This window comes from Nematolebias whitei, chromosome 13 (genome assembly GCF_014905685.2).
Source record: "Nematolebias whitei isolate Nwh7 chromosome 13, NemWhi1, whole genome shotgun sequence".
Classification (NCBI taxonomy): Eukaryota; Metazoa; Chordata; class Actinopteri; order Cyprinodontiformes; family Rivulidae; genus Nematolebias; species Nematolebias whitei.
Genome location: NC_056510.1, coordinates 4,727,016 through 4,746,316, shown reverse-complemented (window position 1 = coordinate 4,746,316; position 19,301 = coordinate 4,727,016). Strand labels below are relative to the sequence as shown.

The 19,301-nt window shown below is 40.9% G+C and overlaps 1 protein-coding gene across 9 annotated transcripts in view; it reads right to left on the bottom strand.

Moving 5' to 3' along the window:
* The window catches only part of neb (nebulin), a 62,380-nt gene that overhangs the window by 8,194 nt on the left and 34,885 nt on the right, over window positions 1–19,301 (bottom strand). For 3 of the 9 annotated variants that reach the window (XM_037686791.1, XM_037686793.1, XM_037686795.1), the window contains exons 82-103: window positions 19,164–19,268; window positions 18,228–18,332; window positions 14,958–15,059; window positions 14,741–14,848; window positions 14,554–14,658; window positions 14,360–14,464; window positions 14,170–14,274; window positions 13,948–14,052; window positions 13,727–13,837; window positions 13,519–13,629; window positions 13,326–13,427; window positions 12,985–13,089; window positions 12,445–12,534; window positions 11,404–11,517; window positions 11,018–11,122; window positions 9,497–9,601; window positions 8,639–8,743; window positions 8,063–8,173; window positions 6,852–6,962; window positions 5,207–5,320; window positions 4,989–5,093; window positions 4,344–4,448 (exon numbers count right to left, since the gene is read on the bottom strand). In XM_037686791.1, coding sequence (XP_037542719.1) covers window positions 4,344–4,448; window positions 4,989–5,093; window positions 5,207–5,320; window positions 6,852–6,962; window positions 8,063–8,173; window positions 8,639–8,743; window positions 9,497–9,601; window positions 11,018–11,122; window positions 11,404–11,517; window positions 12,445–12,534; window positions 12,985–13,089; window positions 13,326–13,427; window positions 13,519–13,629; window positions 13,727–13,837; window positions 13,948–14,052; window positions 14,170–14,274; window positions 14,360–14,464; window positions 14,554–14,658; window positions 14,741–14,848; window positions 14,958–15,059; window positions 18,228–18,332; window positions 19,164–19,268 — 2,334 coding nt within the window. Of the gene's footprint in view, window positions 78–377; window positions 471–2,306; window positions 2,400–2,784; window positions 2,890–4,343; window positions 4,449–4,988; window positions 5,094–5,206; window positions 5,321–6,851; window positions 6,963–8,062; window positions 8,174–8,638; window positions 8,744–9,496; window positions 9,602–11,017; window positions 11,123–11,403; window positions 11,518–12,444; window positions 12,535–12,984; window positions 13,090–13,325; window positions 13,428–13,518; window positions 13,630–13,726; window positions 13,838–13,947; window positions 14,053–14,169; window positions 14,275–14,359; window positions 14,465–14,553; window positions 14,659–14,740; window positions 14,849–14,957; window positions 15,060–18,227; window positions 18,333–18,748; window positions 18,851–19,163; window positions 19,269–19,301 lie in introns of all 9 variants that reach the window. The other 6 variants (XM_037686797.1, XM_037686789.1, XM_037686792.1 and 3 more) reach the window with 6 other exon arrangements.

Below are 19,301 nucleotides of genomic sequence, written 5' to 3'. Positions count from 1 at the left end.
TGATTGCGTTTAACCCTCTCCATCTCTGGGGTCTCTGACACTGACGTGCCGTGTCCCACTCCTTCTTTGTATTGATGCTTTGAACGAGACAGCACAAAAACAGTCATATGTAGCAGTAATGCACTCTGTGGTCGATCAGTTCTCAACCAAGCAGAGAGGAACGCACAAATAAATAAATAAAAATATCCAGAAGATAGAAACAAATTATAGGAAAAGGGAAAAATATCTAAAGCAAAAGTGAACCAGTTCTGAGGAAAACAAGGAATTGTTTATGAAACTTGGTTAGAATGAATGAGGAGAGCACATAAAGTTTCTTTTAGACAGGAAGAGTTTGGGGGGGTATTTTAAGGAGGGGGATCACTGCAGCATTGTTCTACCAGACTGATATTCTTCTGGGTTTCTCGGACCCGCTTCACCTCAGGGAGATCTGGTATGGCTGTACCTTGACCCACAGATTCCTTGTACTGTATCTGCCCATTGCAAATGTCACAGAGGTACAGAACAAGACAAGTGAATATACCAAATACACTTAAGAACATCTGATCATGAGTGACTTACTGGTGAAATGGGTGATGGGGTTGTTTATACAATAGATGGTTCATTCTTTAGGCTCTTATTTTGGTACTTAAATTATTATTATTTTTTTTTACTTACAAATATAACAGTTTAGACTAAATTTAATTACACTAAATGACCAAAAGTCTGTAGATACCTGAGTAGTACACCTGTATAATTTTTGTTCTAGCTCACTTCTAAAGTTGCCTACTTATGCTGGGTGAAGAGGCCTGGTGTTACAAATACTGTTGAGTACCAAACTAACCCAACATAACCCTCGCTATATCGCTGTCACTAGGGGTGTAACAATACACAAATCCTGGATGGGTACATACTTTAGTTTTGGAGTCAAGGTAGAGTTCAGGGCTGGTAAAACAAGAAAAAATAACCATCTTGTTAATAAGAAGTGTGTATTGTGTAAGTTATCCGTCATCTAGCACATGGCAAATCCCAAGTGCTTAAATCAAAGCAACTGGGCTATTTTCTTGCTTGTTGAAGATGTTTTATTTTTTATTTTTTGTCCGAGGAGCTTTCTTAATTATGCAACATTACACAAGTCAAGTTTAATGTAGGGTTTGTGTCTCCTGGTGTCTGGCCCCATCTTGTGGTGTATCTTGATCCTGCTCCCTTGTGTATCATTACCTCAATTCCCCACACCTGTGAGGCTCAAAGGTGTTGTGTGTTTGTTCTCGATAGTGTCTGTATTTAAGCATGTGTGTTTGTCTTACTCCATGTCCTCACATTGTTATCTGTTCACTGGTGATGACCCGTTATGCTCCCTGTGTACTCCTGGATTATATATGTAAGTTTGCTGCCCTGCCAGCCTTTTCTTTTTGTAAATAAACACTTATTTAATTATACTCCTGAGTCCTTGGCTGCCTGCCTGCACCATTGGGTTTACCAGCACCTGTCACTTAGTAACTTCACTGTAAAACAAAACCTAAAAAAGTCAGCTTGTGCCATCTTATTTGTCTGTTTAGAACTGTAAACCATTCAACACCATGTACCAAACTAATCACTCACGCCTAGCTTCTCATCTCGCTGAGTGCTAGTTTGTACTGGGGTGGCATGTATTAAATACCCGGTGAAGTATTTAACGTCACTGCTGCTGTGCCTCTGGGAACAAAAAATAAATAAAATTTCCACACAGCTGATTTGAAACAAATCTTCAACTTCCTGTGCTTTATCAGAACTGTGCATTAGTATTTTCCACAACAGCTTGTCTAGATGAGAGTGGTGACCAGCACATTACTCATCTGATTTCATGCACTGTGCACTCTCTGTACCATGATGGTTGGGTACAAATACATATTTCATTACACCCTTAATTGTCTCATGTGTCAGTATATGTGTTTGCATCAATTTACAATTCTCTTGGAAATAAGAAGTCTGCCTAGTAAAAAAACAGACAGCTCTGGTTGAAAACTAGACGATAAGCGGCCTGTATCATACTTTTGGTCATCTAGTGTAATGAGGAAGTGAGCCGTCATACAGCAGTACTTAAAGATGAAAATGGGGCTCTATGTCTGATTTGTTTTCTTCTGTTAAAAATGATTGGTGACAATGAAGCTTTAAATTAGTAAAAATGATTGATTCTAATAAGTAAAACAAGAAAAAGTTCAATCCAGTTCTTATGGGAAGATATTACATGAGGTATCAGTTCTGGTTTTGTTCTTAGACGCTTGACAATGAGGGAAAAATGGTGGGAAAACTGTGGTTGAGGAGATGGTCGGGGTCACTCTGTAGAGTACCGCGCTAATGTTCCGCTGGTTTTGTTTAACTCTCTCCATCTCGGGGGTCTCAGGCAAAGCAGTTCCTCCTCCCAAGTCTTCTTTGTAATGAATCTTTGTTTGAACAAAGAATGGAAGCAAGCAGAGGTTAGCTTGATTTTTTTTTTTTACTTCTAAGAGTATGAGCGCTGACGTAGCTTTTAAAAAGTACCTGATTTAGTTCAGCAGTACAAATCACAAAAAACAACAGCACAAACAAACAAAACAGAATGACAAAATCAAATAAATTCAAAGCACACGTGATGCTCATGACAACACACAAGCTCTGCACTAACCGACACAAACGTTGCACTACAAAACAAATTTTAAGGATTAGTTGCATCAATTAAAATGCTGGTTTGTAAGAATATAAAAAATATTGTTCAAGAAATGAAAACTTAATGTCAGATTTTGTTAAAGAAAAAGTTATAAAAACCAAAACGTGTTACGAAGTAAATACCAAGCTGAAATTCTTTGTATTTTCTTTAACGCGAAGCATTTCAGGTGTGTCCTTTACAGTAGACACTTTGCCCTTTATGTTTTTTAGGTCAGTCTGGTACTGAAGCTACAAGAAAAGAAACAACACTGTGGTTAAAATGTTTTACAAAGATAGAAATTTAAAACATAAGAGAAGTCAGAGCGGGAAGAGAAAACATAAAAAAAAAATAAAGTCCACCTTTGTATTCCTGAGGTCAACATCTGGCACTTATTAAGGCACAAACAATGACACAACACTTGAAACTTTACACTAAGAGTGCAATACAAAAAGTTCTTAAAGTCCAACATACACCTTTTTTTTCATATTACATATACAGCAAAAAAATGGATGAGACATAAATATCTATGTTCTGTGCAACACAACGAAAAGTAATGCAAACTGGTTTTAAAAATGTCGTTTTTTTGACGATTTCGAGCCGTTACAATCTCTGCTTTGGAAACGGCCTTCCATATCTGGGGTGTGACATCACGCCAGGGACCCGATCATGTGAGACAGCCGAATATCTACCGCACAAGGCTGGAGACAGCTGCAAAGACGAGCAGCTTCACGAAGAATACACCACCACCCCCGTCAAACAAACAACCCCCCACCTCTTTTCTGACTGAGGCTCCAGGTTATTTGTCAAGCATCAAAAAAATCTACAGGAAGAAGAAAAAGACGCAGAAGTTGAAGGAAGTTTGGCGGCAACAGAGACGCAGCGAGAGTGGGAGTGAATAACGAGATTTGAGAGACGTGTTATAATTAACATGTTAGGATTTTATAGTTAGGCGGCACGGTGGCTCAGTTGGTAAAGCTGTTGCCTCTCAGCGATAAGGTTGCCAGTTCAAATCCCAGCCTTCTGTGAAGAGTCTGCATGTTCTCTTCGTGCTGCGTGGGTTTTCTCCGGGTGCTCCGGTTTCCTCCCACAGCCCAAAAACATGCATGTTAGGCTGATTGAAAACTTTAAATTGTCCCTAGGTGAGAGAGAGAGTCAAGTTTGTCTCGTTTGTCCCTGTGATGGACTGGAGACCAGTCCGGGGTGTACTCCGGTGACACCCGCGACCCGAAAAGGAAGAAGCAGGTAAAGGTAATGGTTGGATGGATTTTAAAGTTAAGAGTGTGTAATGTGTTTTAGTTTAATCACTTTTAGTGTTGGAGTCAAAACAACGAGGCGATTTTTGAACAAGAAGCTGCTGCTTGGGGGGGCGGAGCCACAGGATCAACGTTCTCAGACAGGAGAGGTAAAGATGAAAAAGAAAAACAGAGTCTGAGACAGAGCGAGGACTTTGACGAGAAAGTGGCAGATCCACTATTTATTTAAGAAAAAGAGGAAGCGTGCACCAAGCACCGCCTCCTGTCGGTGCCGGATGCCTGGCGTGACGCCATCAGCCTTCTGGTGACTGGTTTGTTTAATCTTTAAGATATGTTGAGATCTTACCGCAGACAAAGACATTGACAGAACTACCAGCCTGACCTGGAATCTAAAGCTGGCCTGAATGACAAGATGACTCAGGCCCAACAGGAACTGTTATTTTACTTACAGTGCTGAAGTTCCTCTGGTTCTCACGGACCCTCTGCATCTCTGGGGTGTCGAGGACTGGTACGTAGTGCGACATGGTCTTCTCAGCTTCTTCTTTGTACTTTTTCTGTTTAAATAAACCAATTATCAGATATTTTAATGTTTCCACAAAGCTGTAAAGTGCTTCCACCCAGTGTAGTCTATGTGATACGCTGGTATACGGAGGACACCCACTAGAAAAGCCTGGGAATTCCAGTATACACACTAAAATGTGCCCAGTGTCATGTATCATTGGGCTCATGTCATTGTCAACACGTTTGGAACATTTTATAGACACATTGAGTTGGTTCAACCTGTTTATCGTTTAATTAATACTTTTTTTGTATAATGAACACTTGAACATGTTTTGCTTTGATACTCTTTTATAAATTCTACATTTTTAATACAAAGCCAACTGCTGTACAAAGTTTGTTGTATATTTATTCAAATAAAAGCATCAGAGAAATTTTGAAATGTTCCAATACGCTTAAAAATCTAAATAAATTAACGATTCCGTGTACTAACCAGTGTACTTTGGTTTCTAAGCACAGTACACCCGCTACAAAAATGTAGACTACACCAATGCTTCCACCCCCACTCCCCCCATGTTGTCCAGTTGGGCGACTACCTGGCTGACAATGTTCCTCATTTGCTGAGCGTGGATGATGTCAGGGGTGTCGATGACAGTCGTGTAGCTGGCTCTGTCCATCTCAGCAGTGTGCTTGTACTTAGCCTAAAAACAAAACGAGCGATAAAAGTGGCAGCACCGACTTTGGTTGTGACGTCACCGCGGTTAGAAGCGTCACACAACAAATACATCAACGCCTTCAAGTGACGGGTTCAGACCTGACTCAGGATATCTGTGGCGTTCCTGGCTCTCATAAAGTCTGGGGTGTCTGTAGCTAAAGCCAACATTCCTTTGCCCTTTATCTCCTGCTCCAGCGCCTTCTTGTATTCTCTCTGTAAATATGAAACATCGTCATGAATATTTATTATTATCATATAATCATCATAGTTCATTCAGACAGAGGAGGGCTGCAAACCAAAACTCCTACAAGGGGACAGGGAGTGAAGCAGGTTAGCAGAAATGAGGGAGATTATTTATGGGACAAGTATGACGGCTGGAAAACAAAATGTGCGCAAAGACTCAGCAAGAAAGGATGAATATTTATATCTTTCGTCAACTTGTTTAAAAAATGTCTTGGCAAACGAGAAAAAAAAAAACCAATGAAACGTTTCTTGTTCTGTAAACTAAAATCGAACAATAAAATTCCACAAATGACCTTTTAGCGTTTTAAAAGAAACTTGTTTTTCATCAAACTTAAATCAGAATAAATAGAGTATTGGTGGCAAACGTGCGCTGACAGTAAGGGATGCACCAGTTGACCAGCTGGACCAGAATAAATCTGATTTTATTTTACGTCCTCGAATGCACAACTGATAAATTCCTAACTTGCTAATTTGAAGTTCTCTGTAAGAAATGGTAAATGTACTGTATTTATGTGGTGGCTTTCTATGTGCACACATCGGGACACATCAGAGGCAGTGAGGGGTTCAGTGTCTTGCCCAAGGACACTTCAGCATGTGACTGCTGGTGGAATTGAACCCCCAACTCTCCCATTGGAGGACAACTGCTCTAACCACTCAGGCACAGCCTCACATGTGTATATGATGTTTAAAACTGAAATAAGAAGCAGCATTAAAGGCGTAACTCTGTTCACATGGGCGGAGGAGTTCAGTTAAACTACAAGTCAGCCGTATTAAAAAACTACAGAATAATTTGTCTTTATTGGTGTAATTATCGTGATTGATCAGGGCAGGCTGTTCATTTATAGCAAATAATTACAATAAAATGAATTAAATATAGATGACGTTTAACTTAAAGCCAGAATTTTTCATCAGAATTTGGACATAGCTGCAATTTTTTTTATACAGTTCTTGTAGAAAAAACAGAATTTCCAATGAAATAGTGCACTTTTGTGTTTTGGTCTTATAAAACAGCTAGGCTTTATTTTTTTTTAAATATATCTTTATGTGTACAAATACCTGCGTCTGATCATTTGAAGGGCATTATTTTGTAGATTTCCAGTGACGGAAACCTAACTGTGTGTAACCTGGTGTTGTTATTGAGAAAACGTAAATTACTGCATCATAGTTCTTACTAACAGTCAAACTTTTAAATTAGCTTTATTCTTTTAAAGGTAGTTATTTCACATAAATCATAATAAGGTAAAAAAAAAATCTGTGTCACCGTGTCAGAACTGTACAAAAACAAACAAAACAAAAAAAAATTGGAACCAGCCGTTAAATGATCAGAAACATTGTTTTAGACATAGTTAAAAGAAGAGCAGTGAAAAATGAGTCATGTCATGAACCCTTTCAGTGTGGTGATGAAGCTTTGTTAAGGAGGAAGAGGGTTTCACTAAAAGCAGGATTATAGGGAATCGCTCGGAGCGTGAAGCCACTTCCATCAGCTCCCGGTCAGCCGTACCTCACACAGGATATGAGTGGCATTCTTTGCTCTCAAAAGCTCCGGAGTTTCCTCCAGTGCAGTTAGCCCTTTACCCTTCACTCCCTCCTCTAGATCCCTCCTGTACTCTTTCTACACGACGGAAAAAAGAACAGAGAGACTGCAGAGATGGGCACACAGGCAGGCCGGGCCGAGGCATACAGACAAGGCATGAGCTCAAAGTCACCAAAACCTCCCTTAAAAAAGAAACGTGGACCGTGACCGAGGAACGTCAGTCAAGTCCCACGGAGAGTGGAGATATGGATGACTTTGGCAGGAATCGAAATAAACACATTTTGACGGATAAAGCATGAAAAGTAACATCAAAACAACAAGAAAACAAGTCAGCATATCACGGAAAACATTAGTGTTAAAAAAAAAAAAAAAAAGGTTTGCCAGCTCAGTTGTCCTGGTAGATACAAAAAAAATGGTTAAATCAGGTCATATGGACAAGTTTGTTTTAGGGAGAACCGTTTGGTCTTTCATCTGAAAGACTTCATGAGTGTGAGGCCTGCCAACCCAGACCAGTCTTATAAATAGCACCTCACTGATGTGTTTCAAGTCCCGTTGAATTCCCAGAAACTAAAAGGGACCATCCGTCCGAAACAATCAATCTGAACCATTTTGGGCTCAGGATGCTTCTGCAAGTTGGCCATCCGGCCTAAAACATTTGATTGTTATGTTGATGATTGATCGTTTTGGACAGATTGTCCCTTTTTGCATGCGTTAAATCCAGTTTCTGGGAATTCAACATCAATGAGGGGTTCTTTATAAGACAGATCCTGTTGGCAGGCCTCACACTGATGAAGTCTTTCAGATGATTAAATAAACTTGCCCAGATGACGATTTAACCTTTTTTTTTTATTAGTGTTTTTAATTCGGACAACTGAGGCTGCATAAAGATGATGGACTGACAGTGAAATGAGAAAGTCAGGATGTCAGTGGGCACAACTTTAAAATCCAGGATTTGTGCTGGAAAAACATGCATTTGGTGGAAGGAGGGCAAATCCTGCACCACCGTCATGGTTGTGCAGTCAATCATGCCATAAATGACAATAAACCTTATAATGGGCTCGTAAAAGGTAGAAAAAACAAGTAAGATTAAAAGAAAGAGGGACTGAACAGTCAGTATGATTATAAAATAGTGGGAGGTAAAATGGGAAAATGAACAGGAAACGCCGTCTTTCCGTTACCTCACTGGCTATTTTGGTGGCGTGTCTGACATGAATCATGGCGGGGGTGACCTCCAAGCCTGAGAGGTTTTTCCCCCTCATGTGCTCCTCATAGTCCTTCTTATAGTCTTTCTAGTGGCCACAAACACAAGACAGACAGAGCTGAGACGATCACATGCAAGCAGAGCTGATCGACAGCGCGGCAGCAGAAGAGTCCTCGTTTGCAATAAAACTGTATCTGAAGAACAATTTTAATGATTTTTCATATTTTGTGAGCAGCTCAACCTTAAGCTGAGTTATTAGTGGTCAAAACGCGTGACTGGTTTTAATTTTCCTCAGGAATAATTTAAACTTCAGGCTCCATAGCAGTGATTTTGATCACGTAGATCTAGTGATGAATTTGTAAACAGTCCCAAATATTAATAAAAAGTAGCTGAATCGTAATTTTAATGCTGTAATTTTATATTTTCAAACTTCTGACACATTTTGTAAGTTAGGCAATAGACCGATGCTCATCAGCAGACAACAAAAAGCAATGCAAAAAGCCTCTAACAGTATTTGGACATGAGTGAGCGCGTTTTAGCTGTGAATATTTACCTGGCTCTGCAGGTGCTGGGCCTCCTTAGCGGTCACGTAGGTGGGTGTCTCGAAGTCCAGCATGGGTTTACCCTTCTCTTTCTCATACTTCTCCTTGTATTTAACCTGGAACGGCCCACATATCCATAATTTCACAAGGGTTTCACTTCAAATATCTCATCTGGTTTGCATAAATGTGCTTGGGGTGTTGAATCTCTCAAAGCAAGAGTCAAATTTTTAAAGTTAAACAACAAGAAAATCTAAATAAATGTGAAATGTCTAACTTTTCACACCTTAACACATTTTGACGATTTATTAAAAGCTTATTTTAAGTTGTGCATACATATGCAAGGATAGTGAATGCACTAAAAGTCCAAAACACAGCCCTGAAAACTACAAAAAGGATTGTTTATTTTTTAACTAATCAAAAATAAGTAAAAATAAGCACAAATCATTGTATAATTAGTTTATATGAACTAAAATTTCAGTGGTTCCCAACCCTGGTCCCTGAGGAACACCATTCTGCATGTTTCAGTTGTGTGTTGCTCCAGCACACCTGATTCAGTGATTTAATGACTTCCTCAAGTTCTGCAGAAGCCTGTTAATCATCCGTTCATTCAAATCAGGTGCGTCAAAGCAGGGAAACAACTAAAACATGAAGGATGGTGTTCCTCAGGGACCAGGGTTGGGAACCTTTAAATGATGTAGTATAAATGTGTGGCCTCTAAACTTAAATCCTTTCCAAATGCAGCCCCATCTACCCCTAAAAGAAGAATCTACAACACAGTATTGAGCAGTTGTAAACAACAACAATGGTTTTGGGGGGTGGGGGGTTGGTGAAGTGTTTGTTGCCCCCTGCCATAAGTTTGCACCACTTACGTTGCTCTGAAGTTCAGAAGCCTCCTTGTGATGAAGCTGCTCTGGTGTGTCGGGAATCATGTGGTAGTGACCCTTACTCTCCTCAAATTTCTTCTTGTAGCGGTACTACGGTAAAGTAAGGCAGCTCAGTAACAACAGACGGGAAGAAGAGTGTCTGTCTGGAGTTTACTCCATTACACTGCACAAAATCAACTTTAGCTTTAACAATTAAAAGGGGATACATCCCAGTAGAGTATTAGGGATTGAGGGTTAGGTGGTTAATAATCAGACTTTTGTCTGAACTACAACACGAGGTCAAAGGTGAGAAGGGTAAGGACAGGAAAAGTTAAAAAGGGTGAGCGGGTAAGGACCACTACCAGATGAGGTTTGGGATAATGAAGGTTTTTAGGATGGATCTTAGTGCTTAAATCCATGAGGAGATCGCTGTTGTATGTTGACTGTTACTGATCTCTTCTGGTCGAGGGTGAGGTTCTGCCTCCAGTGGAGGAGTTCAAGTATCTCGGGGTTTTGTTCACGAGTGAGGGAAGAATGGAGCGTAAGATTGACAGATGGATTGGTGCAGCAGCTGCAGTACTGCGGACTCTGTGCCGGTCCAATGTGGTGAAGAGGGAGCTGAGCTGTAAGGCAAAGCTCTCTGTTTACTGGTCAGTTTATGTTCCTATCTTCACCTACGGCTACAAACTCATGGGTAGTGACCGAAAGAACGAGATCATGGATACAGGAGGTTGAAATGAGTTTCCTCCACAGGGTAGCTGGACTCTCCCTTTGAGATGGTAAATGGACTGTACTTATACAGCACCTTTCTATCTTATCCAGACACTCAAAGCTCTTTACAACACGTGTCCTCATTTATCCATTCACACAGCGCTCTACTAGATCTCTACAAAGAATAATCAGAGCTTTATCACATTCATACACCGATGGTACACACAACGGAGGAGGCAATGAGGGGTGCAGTGTCTTGCCCAGGGACACTACGTCATGTGACTGCTGGTGGAATCGAACCCCCAACTCTTGCATTGGAGGACGACAGCTCCAACCACTCAGCCACAGCCACCCCCAAGAGACAGGGTGAGAAGTTCAGTTCTCCAGGAGAGACTCGGAGTAGAACCGCTGCTCCTCCACATCGAGAGGAGCCAGTTGAGGTGGTTCATCTGGTAAGGATGCTCCCTGGGCGCCTCTCTAGGGAGGTGCTTTGGGCATGTTCAACTGGTAGGAGACCCCAGGGAAGACCCGGGACACACTGGAGAGAAGATGTCTCTCTGTTGGCCTGGGAACACTTTGGAGTCCTCCCAAAGAGCTGGAAGAGGCTGTGGAGAGAGATGTCTGGACCTCCCTGCTCAAGATGCTGCCCCGCGACCTGAGTCCAGAACAAGTGGAAGATGATGGATGGATGTTAGGGTGGAGAACTTCAGATTATCTCAAACTACTGAGGGGGACTGAAACTGAACAGCTGCCTGAGTGTGAGTGTGACCGTGTTAAAGGATGATGATGATGGTGATGATGATGATGATGTCTTACGTCACTGGACAGTTTGCTGGTGCTCAGGCTGTGCTGCATGGACAGAGACTCAGCCATGTCGGTCACAGGTTTGTGGATCTTCTTCAGGTCACCCTTGTACTTCACCTGTGTGTTGTTAACAAATGCTTTTTAATTTTATTATATTAAAATGTAAAAAAAAAGAAAAGCAGCGAATCAAAGACCCCCCCCAGTTCAACACACATGAGCAAACTGTGGCCAGAAGTCGACCTTGAACCATCTCAATCTGGCCCACACAGAAAACAACCTCAACAACGAATAAAACCCAGATTTTAGTAAAGTTCATGTATATTTCTGCCCTGTGGGGGCTAAACAGTTTAAAATAATTACACTGATCTGGTGTGTACTGATGAAGGTGATGCACCTACCTCACTAGCCAGGTCATTAGCATCCTTCAGAGTTTTGTAAATCTTGCTCTCCTTCAGGTCAAACTGCGGTTTCTTTCCTTTCACCTCTTTATCAAACTTCTCCTTGTACTTCACCTGATGGGACGAGACATACGTTAGCGTGAGACCCTCTTTAGGACAGACTAAGAGTCTGCACATCCACAATAGACCAGTGTTGGATATATAGACATACATACAACGCAGTTTTGGTAATTATTAAAATATATTAGTAAAATAAACTAAATATAGTTGTTTTGTTTGTTGCATGCTGTATACCAAATTTTGACAACTAAGATGCAATGTTGACTTCTGTCCATTGCACAATCCATTGAAAACAACAGTGTTTAAGCAATCTCTAATACGTTTCATGCATCTTTAGATTTCTTTTATTCAGTCGTCAATCATGGTTCAAATTAATCCCAAATGATAGACTCAGCATCTTTGGCACTTTAATATGAATATAGACTTGTATAATAAAATCACAAACAAACTAATGTCACCGAGGAGACAGACGGAGGACTATATGTGTTTATACCTCCAAAGTCAAAATTCATTTGGGATTAATTGCAGTTCATGCATAACATGACAATGCATCTGACTGAATTTACTTCTCCATGGCCATTCAATTTAAGAATTTTTTGACGCAGTCAATGCTGGGAATAATTTGTTACCGACTCCAAAAGGTAGGAAACACTTGATTTGCTATTTGTTTCCTATTTACTATTTTCCCAGTTGACAATACACCAACGCTTAAATGACAGTATGTCGTGATGCATGCTCAGTAATCCAGGTAGATAAATCTAACAAGGTTGAGTCAGGTCCTCTGGACGGTTTCTTTGTTGAAACGTTTCGTCTTTTATCCAAAAGACTTCGTCAGTCTGAGGAGCTGCAACAAACCCAGTCCTATAAGCTTCTCATAGTGGCTCAACCAGTTTGCTGATGACAGCCAATAAATCAATTTAAATTTGAAGACAAACATGTAGCAGCAGCAGCCCTTTAGCTTCAGGCCATGAGCCTCCTTACATCACTAGTCACTGCATTCATTTTCTTAATGTGGCGCATCAGGGGGGTGTCATAGGAAGAAGCTCCATGGAGGGAGGCCTTGGCCTCCACCTACAAAGCACGGTGAGATGGAGGAATGAAATTACAAAGACAAAGACATCATGGAGTTAAAGATGAGTGGAAAGAGATTAGGACTACCAGCGTACAAGTAGAGGGGTGGAGGAAGAGGGGAGGGAATTAGGATTAGGAACGAGGGGTGAGACATGTACATTATGATCAGTTAAACATCTACGGAAGATTAAAACATGGACTATAATGAAGATTAAAACATGGATTATAATGCAGGATGGCAGAGAAAGCGCTACGGAGGAGCTACTAGTCATTAGGTCATCGGGACTACAACGGCAATAATTAGGCTGTAGAAGGTGATCTGACAGTAAAACCTTCAGTAAGTAGATCTTTGTGTGTGTCATGGCTACCACTGATGGATTTAAATGATCCAGATTAAAGAGAAAGACAGAGACGGAAACGTGCACCCAGGGATTCAAACGTTTGATGTACCTGGCTGGTCAGCTGGGACACATGCGTTGCCAAAGCGATGTCTGGGCGGTTAACCAGGGAGCCCCCACGGCTGGCCTCTTCACGGGCTTTCTCACGGTAGCCGATCTGACGGACGAGAGACCAAACGAGGTTCAGTGACGTAAAAAAACACAAACTGTGCTCCGCAGGTGTGAAGGCTCAGGTGTTGCATTGTTAGACTGGTGTGTGTTTGAATGACAACTCCGTCGTTTTGTTGTCCCTGCTGTCCTCTACGTCTCATTAGCACTGAGCAGGTGAGAGCAGGCCTGCGCAAACACAGCTTCATTGTGGAGTGCCGTCTCTACGCCATAACCGATGCTTACCTCACTAATCAGTTTGGCAGCCTGCGTGGCCTTCCTGATGTCAGGCCGGTCGACCACGGTGGTATAGTGCAGGTTAGCTTTGGCGTCTTTCTTGTAGGCAACCTGCAAAGGAGTTACAAAAAGTACAGCATGCACTGAAAATTGAGAAGTACACCAAAAGGTGGGTACTGATGAACCATGGAAAAAGACGGACATTGCTCTGGCTCTTCGCCACATCCATGGCATGCTGAACATCCGGTGGCACGATCATTTGGTTATACTCTGACTTGCCCTTCTCCTTCTCAAACTTCGCCTTGTACTGTTTCTGTAAAAGAAGAACGTGGTGTTGAAGGCAGCTGCATACAGTCCAGGTTCATGAGGTTCATGCATGATTTTTTTTAACAAAAAAGGTAAAGTTGTACCGTGCTGACAAGCTTTTTGACCTCCCTGCTGTGGGCAGTGTCTCGAGTCTCGGGCAGGGTGGTGAATGAGCCGGACTGCATGGTCTTCTTACTGGCCTCCTTGTATTTGCTCTGAGGACGAGAACAAGGAAGTTTTATTAATGTTGTTTAATCCATACATGACAAAGTCTTACGTAAAGGTCTACAAATCCTGGCTGGCTGTGTTAACGTTTGATCCTCACCTCTGAAGCGAGCACGCGCACAGCTTTGGCATGGAGGATTTGAGGAGTATCCAGAACAGGCACGTAGTGTCCTTTGGACTTTTCATATTTTTCCTTGTACTTCACCTGCAGAGGGAAATAATTAAGGTGCTCAATCTGTCGTGCAGCCCTTCTGAAACAACATTTTATTTGCCTTTTTCAATTTGTTTCATACCATCGCTAACTAAGAAGGGAAAGACTTACTTGACTGGCCATTTCAGCGTTTTTCTTGTACAGTTGGGTGTACATGTCTTCAGAGACAGGTATCACGCAACCCTTCATCATCTCTTTGTCGTACTTGTACTCCACCTGTGGGTTAAACACGGTGAGAAAGATCAGAGGTAAAACTGTATTTACAAAGAATCCGAGTTTAAAACGAGGCCCGCTGACTCACATCGCTCTGCTGCAAGGAGTTTTTGGCGGCGTTGACAAAGTCTGGTCTGCTGGGCGTCCAGATCCACTTGTTCTTGGTCGCCTCGTACTTCTTCTTGTAGTCGAGCTAAAATTTAGAAAACGTGTTTGAAGCTGCGTTTCAGTTCTGATCGTTTAACTCACCGCACAGTTGTCGATCATGCTGAAGCTGCTTACGTTGCTGATGTTCTTGTAGGCCTCCTTGGCAGCGCGGATCTCATGAGCCTCGGGGTCCATGTTGATCTGGGCTTTGCTCTTCTCGTACACCTCCTTGTACTTCAGCTGCAAGAAGCATGACAGCACACCATCAACCACTGCGTGTTTAAGTGGTATTAGAGCTGTGGGCTGTGAGAAGGGGACCTACGTTGCTGGTGATCTCCTTGACCTTCTTCATGTGCTGCTGGTGTGGCGTGTCGTAAGGCAAGGTGTATCCCTTTGCTTTGGTTTTGTTGTACTCCATCTTATAGATGATCTAAGAACATGTAAGGAATGATATGGTCAGGTGAAATAAGATTTTAAGAAGCTGAAATATAATTTTCTAAATTCAAATTATGCCAGAAAAAGACGAACACAAAACTCACATCCGTTATCTTCTTGCTGCGTTTGTGAGCTTCGTACTCGGGAGTCTCCAGAACCGACGTGAACTTGTCTTTGGCGCGCTCGTACTGCTCCCTGTACTTCCACTGGAGGACGACGAGCGAACGCAAGAGAGTTGGAAAAAATTTACTACTTTTTGCTTCTAATTTATAAAATCAAGAGAAAGCTATCCATAAATATGAACGGGTCCTTAAGTAGTATGTGTAAAATGATTAACATTAAAATCCAAACAGTCATAGTTTGACCAAAACAAATCAGTTTATTCCAATATTTATATTAAAGGTTTAATAGAGCGTAACAAAGTTAAGACAAATAACTAATCACTTTATCAATTCTAATGTTTATTTTTGGATAGTTTTCTGTAAACATCAAATAATACAGAAACATGTAGCAAATCATCTATTATTGTCTAAAAGGTTAGTGATGTGATGACATGCAGATGTGCAAATGAAACGACACACAAAGAACGAGGAGATATTTCCCGGGTGATTAATAAAAGATAATTGATCGTGAAAGTCCACGATGTTGCTGTAGCTCACGCTGATTTATTGTCTGCATGTTTATGAAGCTTTCACTCTATTCTGGTCCATTTTTCGTCCGTATGTTTTTCAACATCTTTCTCGTTCCACAATTTTTGTGATATTTCAACAAATCATAAATCTTTTTTCAGGACAATCCTGCTGTGACTGGTGCAACTTTAGCTTTTTGAAATATTTAGCCTTTTCTGCCATTTTGTTCCTCATAGAAAATGAACTGAGCTCATTTTACCTCCTTCACATCTTTAGGTATGTTTACAACATTTTACTGCTCCTTTCACATTTTGTTCTGCTCCAGCTTCTTCCAGCTTCCTTCTGCAAATTTAAACTTTTTTCAGCTACTTTCAGCCAATTTCAGCTGTTTTGTGCTCCTTTCTGCTTCTTTCAGCCTAACTGGGAAAATATGGGCTGTTTCTGGTTTCTTCTGATAATTTAAGCATGTTCGACTTTTTCAGCTAGCTTTAAAGCATTTTTTTTTTAGCTACGGTAATTTCAGCTGTTTTAAAAAAATCTAGTTTTTCTTGGTAATTTATGCTAGGTTCAGCCTAATTAACTTCTTTCTACTAATTTGAACTTATGCTCCTTTCAGCTTTTTTCTTTTTAGCTAATTTCCTAATTTTTGTGCTTGTTTCTGCATATTTAAGCCTAATTACACAAACATGTGTTCTTTCTGCTTTTTTCTCCTCTAACTTAGGCTTGTTCTTCCACTTCAGCAACATTTCAGCACATTTTTAGCTAATTTCAGCCGTTTTTCAGCAAGTTGTTCGGCAATAAGCATTCACAGTGCTTTTTAGCAGGAAATGCAATTTCTGTAGTTATAAATAAGATGGTCTGTAAATTAAAAAAGTTGTAATTTACAAAGAGATTACATGTGTGCCGTCTAAATTATATGTTTAAAATGTGTGTATATATATAGAGCGAGAGAAAATGCAAAAAGGAGGAAATAGTAATTATAACAGGTAGTGTTTCTTTCTTTGAAACGAGATGTGAATATCTGCTGCTCTATGTTCTGTTATTTAAATTTATTTGTGAATATTTGAACTGATGGAACAGAAACGTTTAGTATTAATTACAAATGTTTTCTTTTAAGAAATAAAATCAAATCCCCATTTCAGTTTTAATAGAAGTTTAAAGCTCAGATTCAATAAAATTTTCCGTTTTGCTCATGGTTTGCATCTGTTTTATGATCGTATTCACAAAAAAGTTTATTTTAATTACATCCTAGTGCAAACATGCTCATCAAGCTGATCAGGCGTGAAAGATCTGCAGACTTTCTGCGTCAAACCGCAGCAGTCCTCACTGCACAATCTGAACACGAACGTCCACCACAAACAGCATGCATGAAGAGACAGAAACAAAAAAAATCTCACAGTGACCGTCGTCGGGTCACAACACATGACGTTCACTGCTTAAAACTGCATGAACATCTGACTGTGCTAAGAATGGCATTTCTAAACCATTAAGAGAAATTATCATTCCATATTTTTCATTTAATAAATAAAAACGGGTCTTCTGTTTCTATCCTGAACCAAAGGGCGCTTGCTGCCCCCTTACCTGCAGGAGCTCCACCCCCTTTTCCACCGACATCATTGTCAGTGTGTTGCAGTCAGAGGTTAATGGTTAAATTAAAGGTTAATACTTAAAGCTAGTTGTGTTTTGTGTATAGATATATGTTGCAACTTCTGGTTGCATAAGTTTATTTTCTGTTTGCTTTGATCTTTTAAAAGTCCCATTTGTGACCGAGCTCCTCGTTTACGGCCACACCACCCTGAACACGCCTGATCTAGTCTGATCCCAGGGTCAGGCCTGGTTAGTACTTAGATGGGAGACCGTCTGGGAATACCAGGTGCTGTAAACTTTTGCTCTTCTCACAAAGCACACCATGGGGTGAGTTGTTCAAGCCAAGAGCCATTGTTAGTACTGGGGGCTAAGCACCCCTAAAGGTCAGACCCTAGACTCGCCCCTGTGAAGCTCTATCTGCTGAAACTAACACGTTTCGTTTCCTGGATGTAAATCAGCAGCAAGACAATTTCACAAATTATTTGACAACTTAGTTGCAGAAGCAATAATATCTGACACTTATGAACGAAGGTGGGATTGATTATATTTTTACTGATGTGCTTGTTCTCTTTTTTGTCAACAGTGCAGCAGGTTGCTTCTCTTCCTGTTTTTGTTCTTACCCCAATACAGTTTTCATCAATTCTCAAGAGATGGGAAATTTTAAATTATGACTACATATCGCTAAAAGCGTGCATACATTTTCATTGAAATGTAGATAAACTGAACCAGTGCATAGAAACTTATGTCTGCGGCGCGGTTTGAGGCGCACACCTCCCTTTGTGAGGGTTTGGCGAGCGAGTCGGATGTGCAAATTCACGACTAGCATATAATTCTTTAGTGAATTTGGGCCTAAACGTGTGAAATTTAAAGCTAATTTCAATTCTAGACTTTTGTATTTCTGATTTTAGAAATGCCCATTCAAGTTGAGAAATCATTTTAAAACGTGCTCAAGGAAAAAACAAAAGACAAAAGTTTAATGAATGGGGGATTAGAGCATGAATAAAAAGTAAAACCTCTTTTAGGTGGATTAAATGGATACATGAAGTTTCCGTTAAATGAGTATTTATTGTGATAAGGAACAAATCTGTGATTCATGAAACTACAGAGAACGTATCTCCAGTGGGTTTGTGGAAACACCACTGCTCTCTGACGGTTTACCTTACTGCCCATAATGGACTGGCAGAGGGCTGTGAGGATGTCCGGACGGAGCAACTCATTGCAGCCGCTCTTGAGCAGATCCTTTGCTCTGGATTTATACCTTTTCTGTTCACACAAACACAAACACACAGCATGCCACAGTTGAGAACCAAACTGAAACAACAGAAGCAACACTGGGAGGACTGGAGCAGAAGCTCCGGAGATCCGAGTGTGACCGTTTGTGTTCATCTGTGCCAACAGAGTGACGCTTATATTTTAATGTTTGAATTTGGCATTCCTTAAGATTTTAATCTGTGAAACGAGGGATTAAACTGTCTCTCTGGCTGAACAGATGAGTGAAGACAGCGGCCCAGCTGCAGTTTGAGTAGCGACAGAAACCTGTGCAGGACAAAAAGGAAACAAAGACAACGAGAAGAGGCTGGAACAGCAGGACTTTCATGCGGTGACCGCCACCATCAGGGCTGCCGACGCCTCATGCACATCTGGAGGACTGGACCGAGCAGCACAACCAGGACCGTTACCTGGCTCATCTTCCTGTTTTCCCTAGCCAGCTGGTATCTAGGGTCATCCGTGGTTATGGTGAACTTATCCTTGGTCTTCTCATAGTTAGCTCTGTAGAACCTCTGCTCAGAGTGTCAAAAAGTGGTTAAAAACGACAAACGTCTAGAAAAACAACACTGCTGTCATGTGACGGAGCTTCAGGAAAGAAAGCAAAGCTAGTCGATGTGGAAAACCTGAACACAGTTCAAACTGTTATTGATATAAAAACAAAAATCAAACGATAACAATAATTAACTGGTTTTATTTCCTTATGTTTTACCTTTAAATCGAGAGTCCAGTAGAGAAAACTCGGTCAATAATTTCAGCGTAATTTTACGAGTGAGAGTACAAATCAAATATGAATCCAGCCTTGATTTAAAGAAGGAAGAGACTCACGTCGTTGATGAGCATGGAGGCGTTCTTTGCAGCCTTGAAGACCGGAGTGTCGCAGGTGTACTTGAAGTTACCTCTGTTTTTCTCAAAGGAGGCTTTGTACAGTCTCTGTATATAAAAAAAGAGCTCACGCATCAGTAA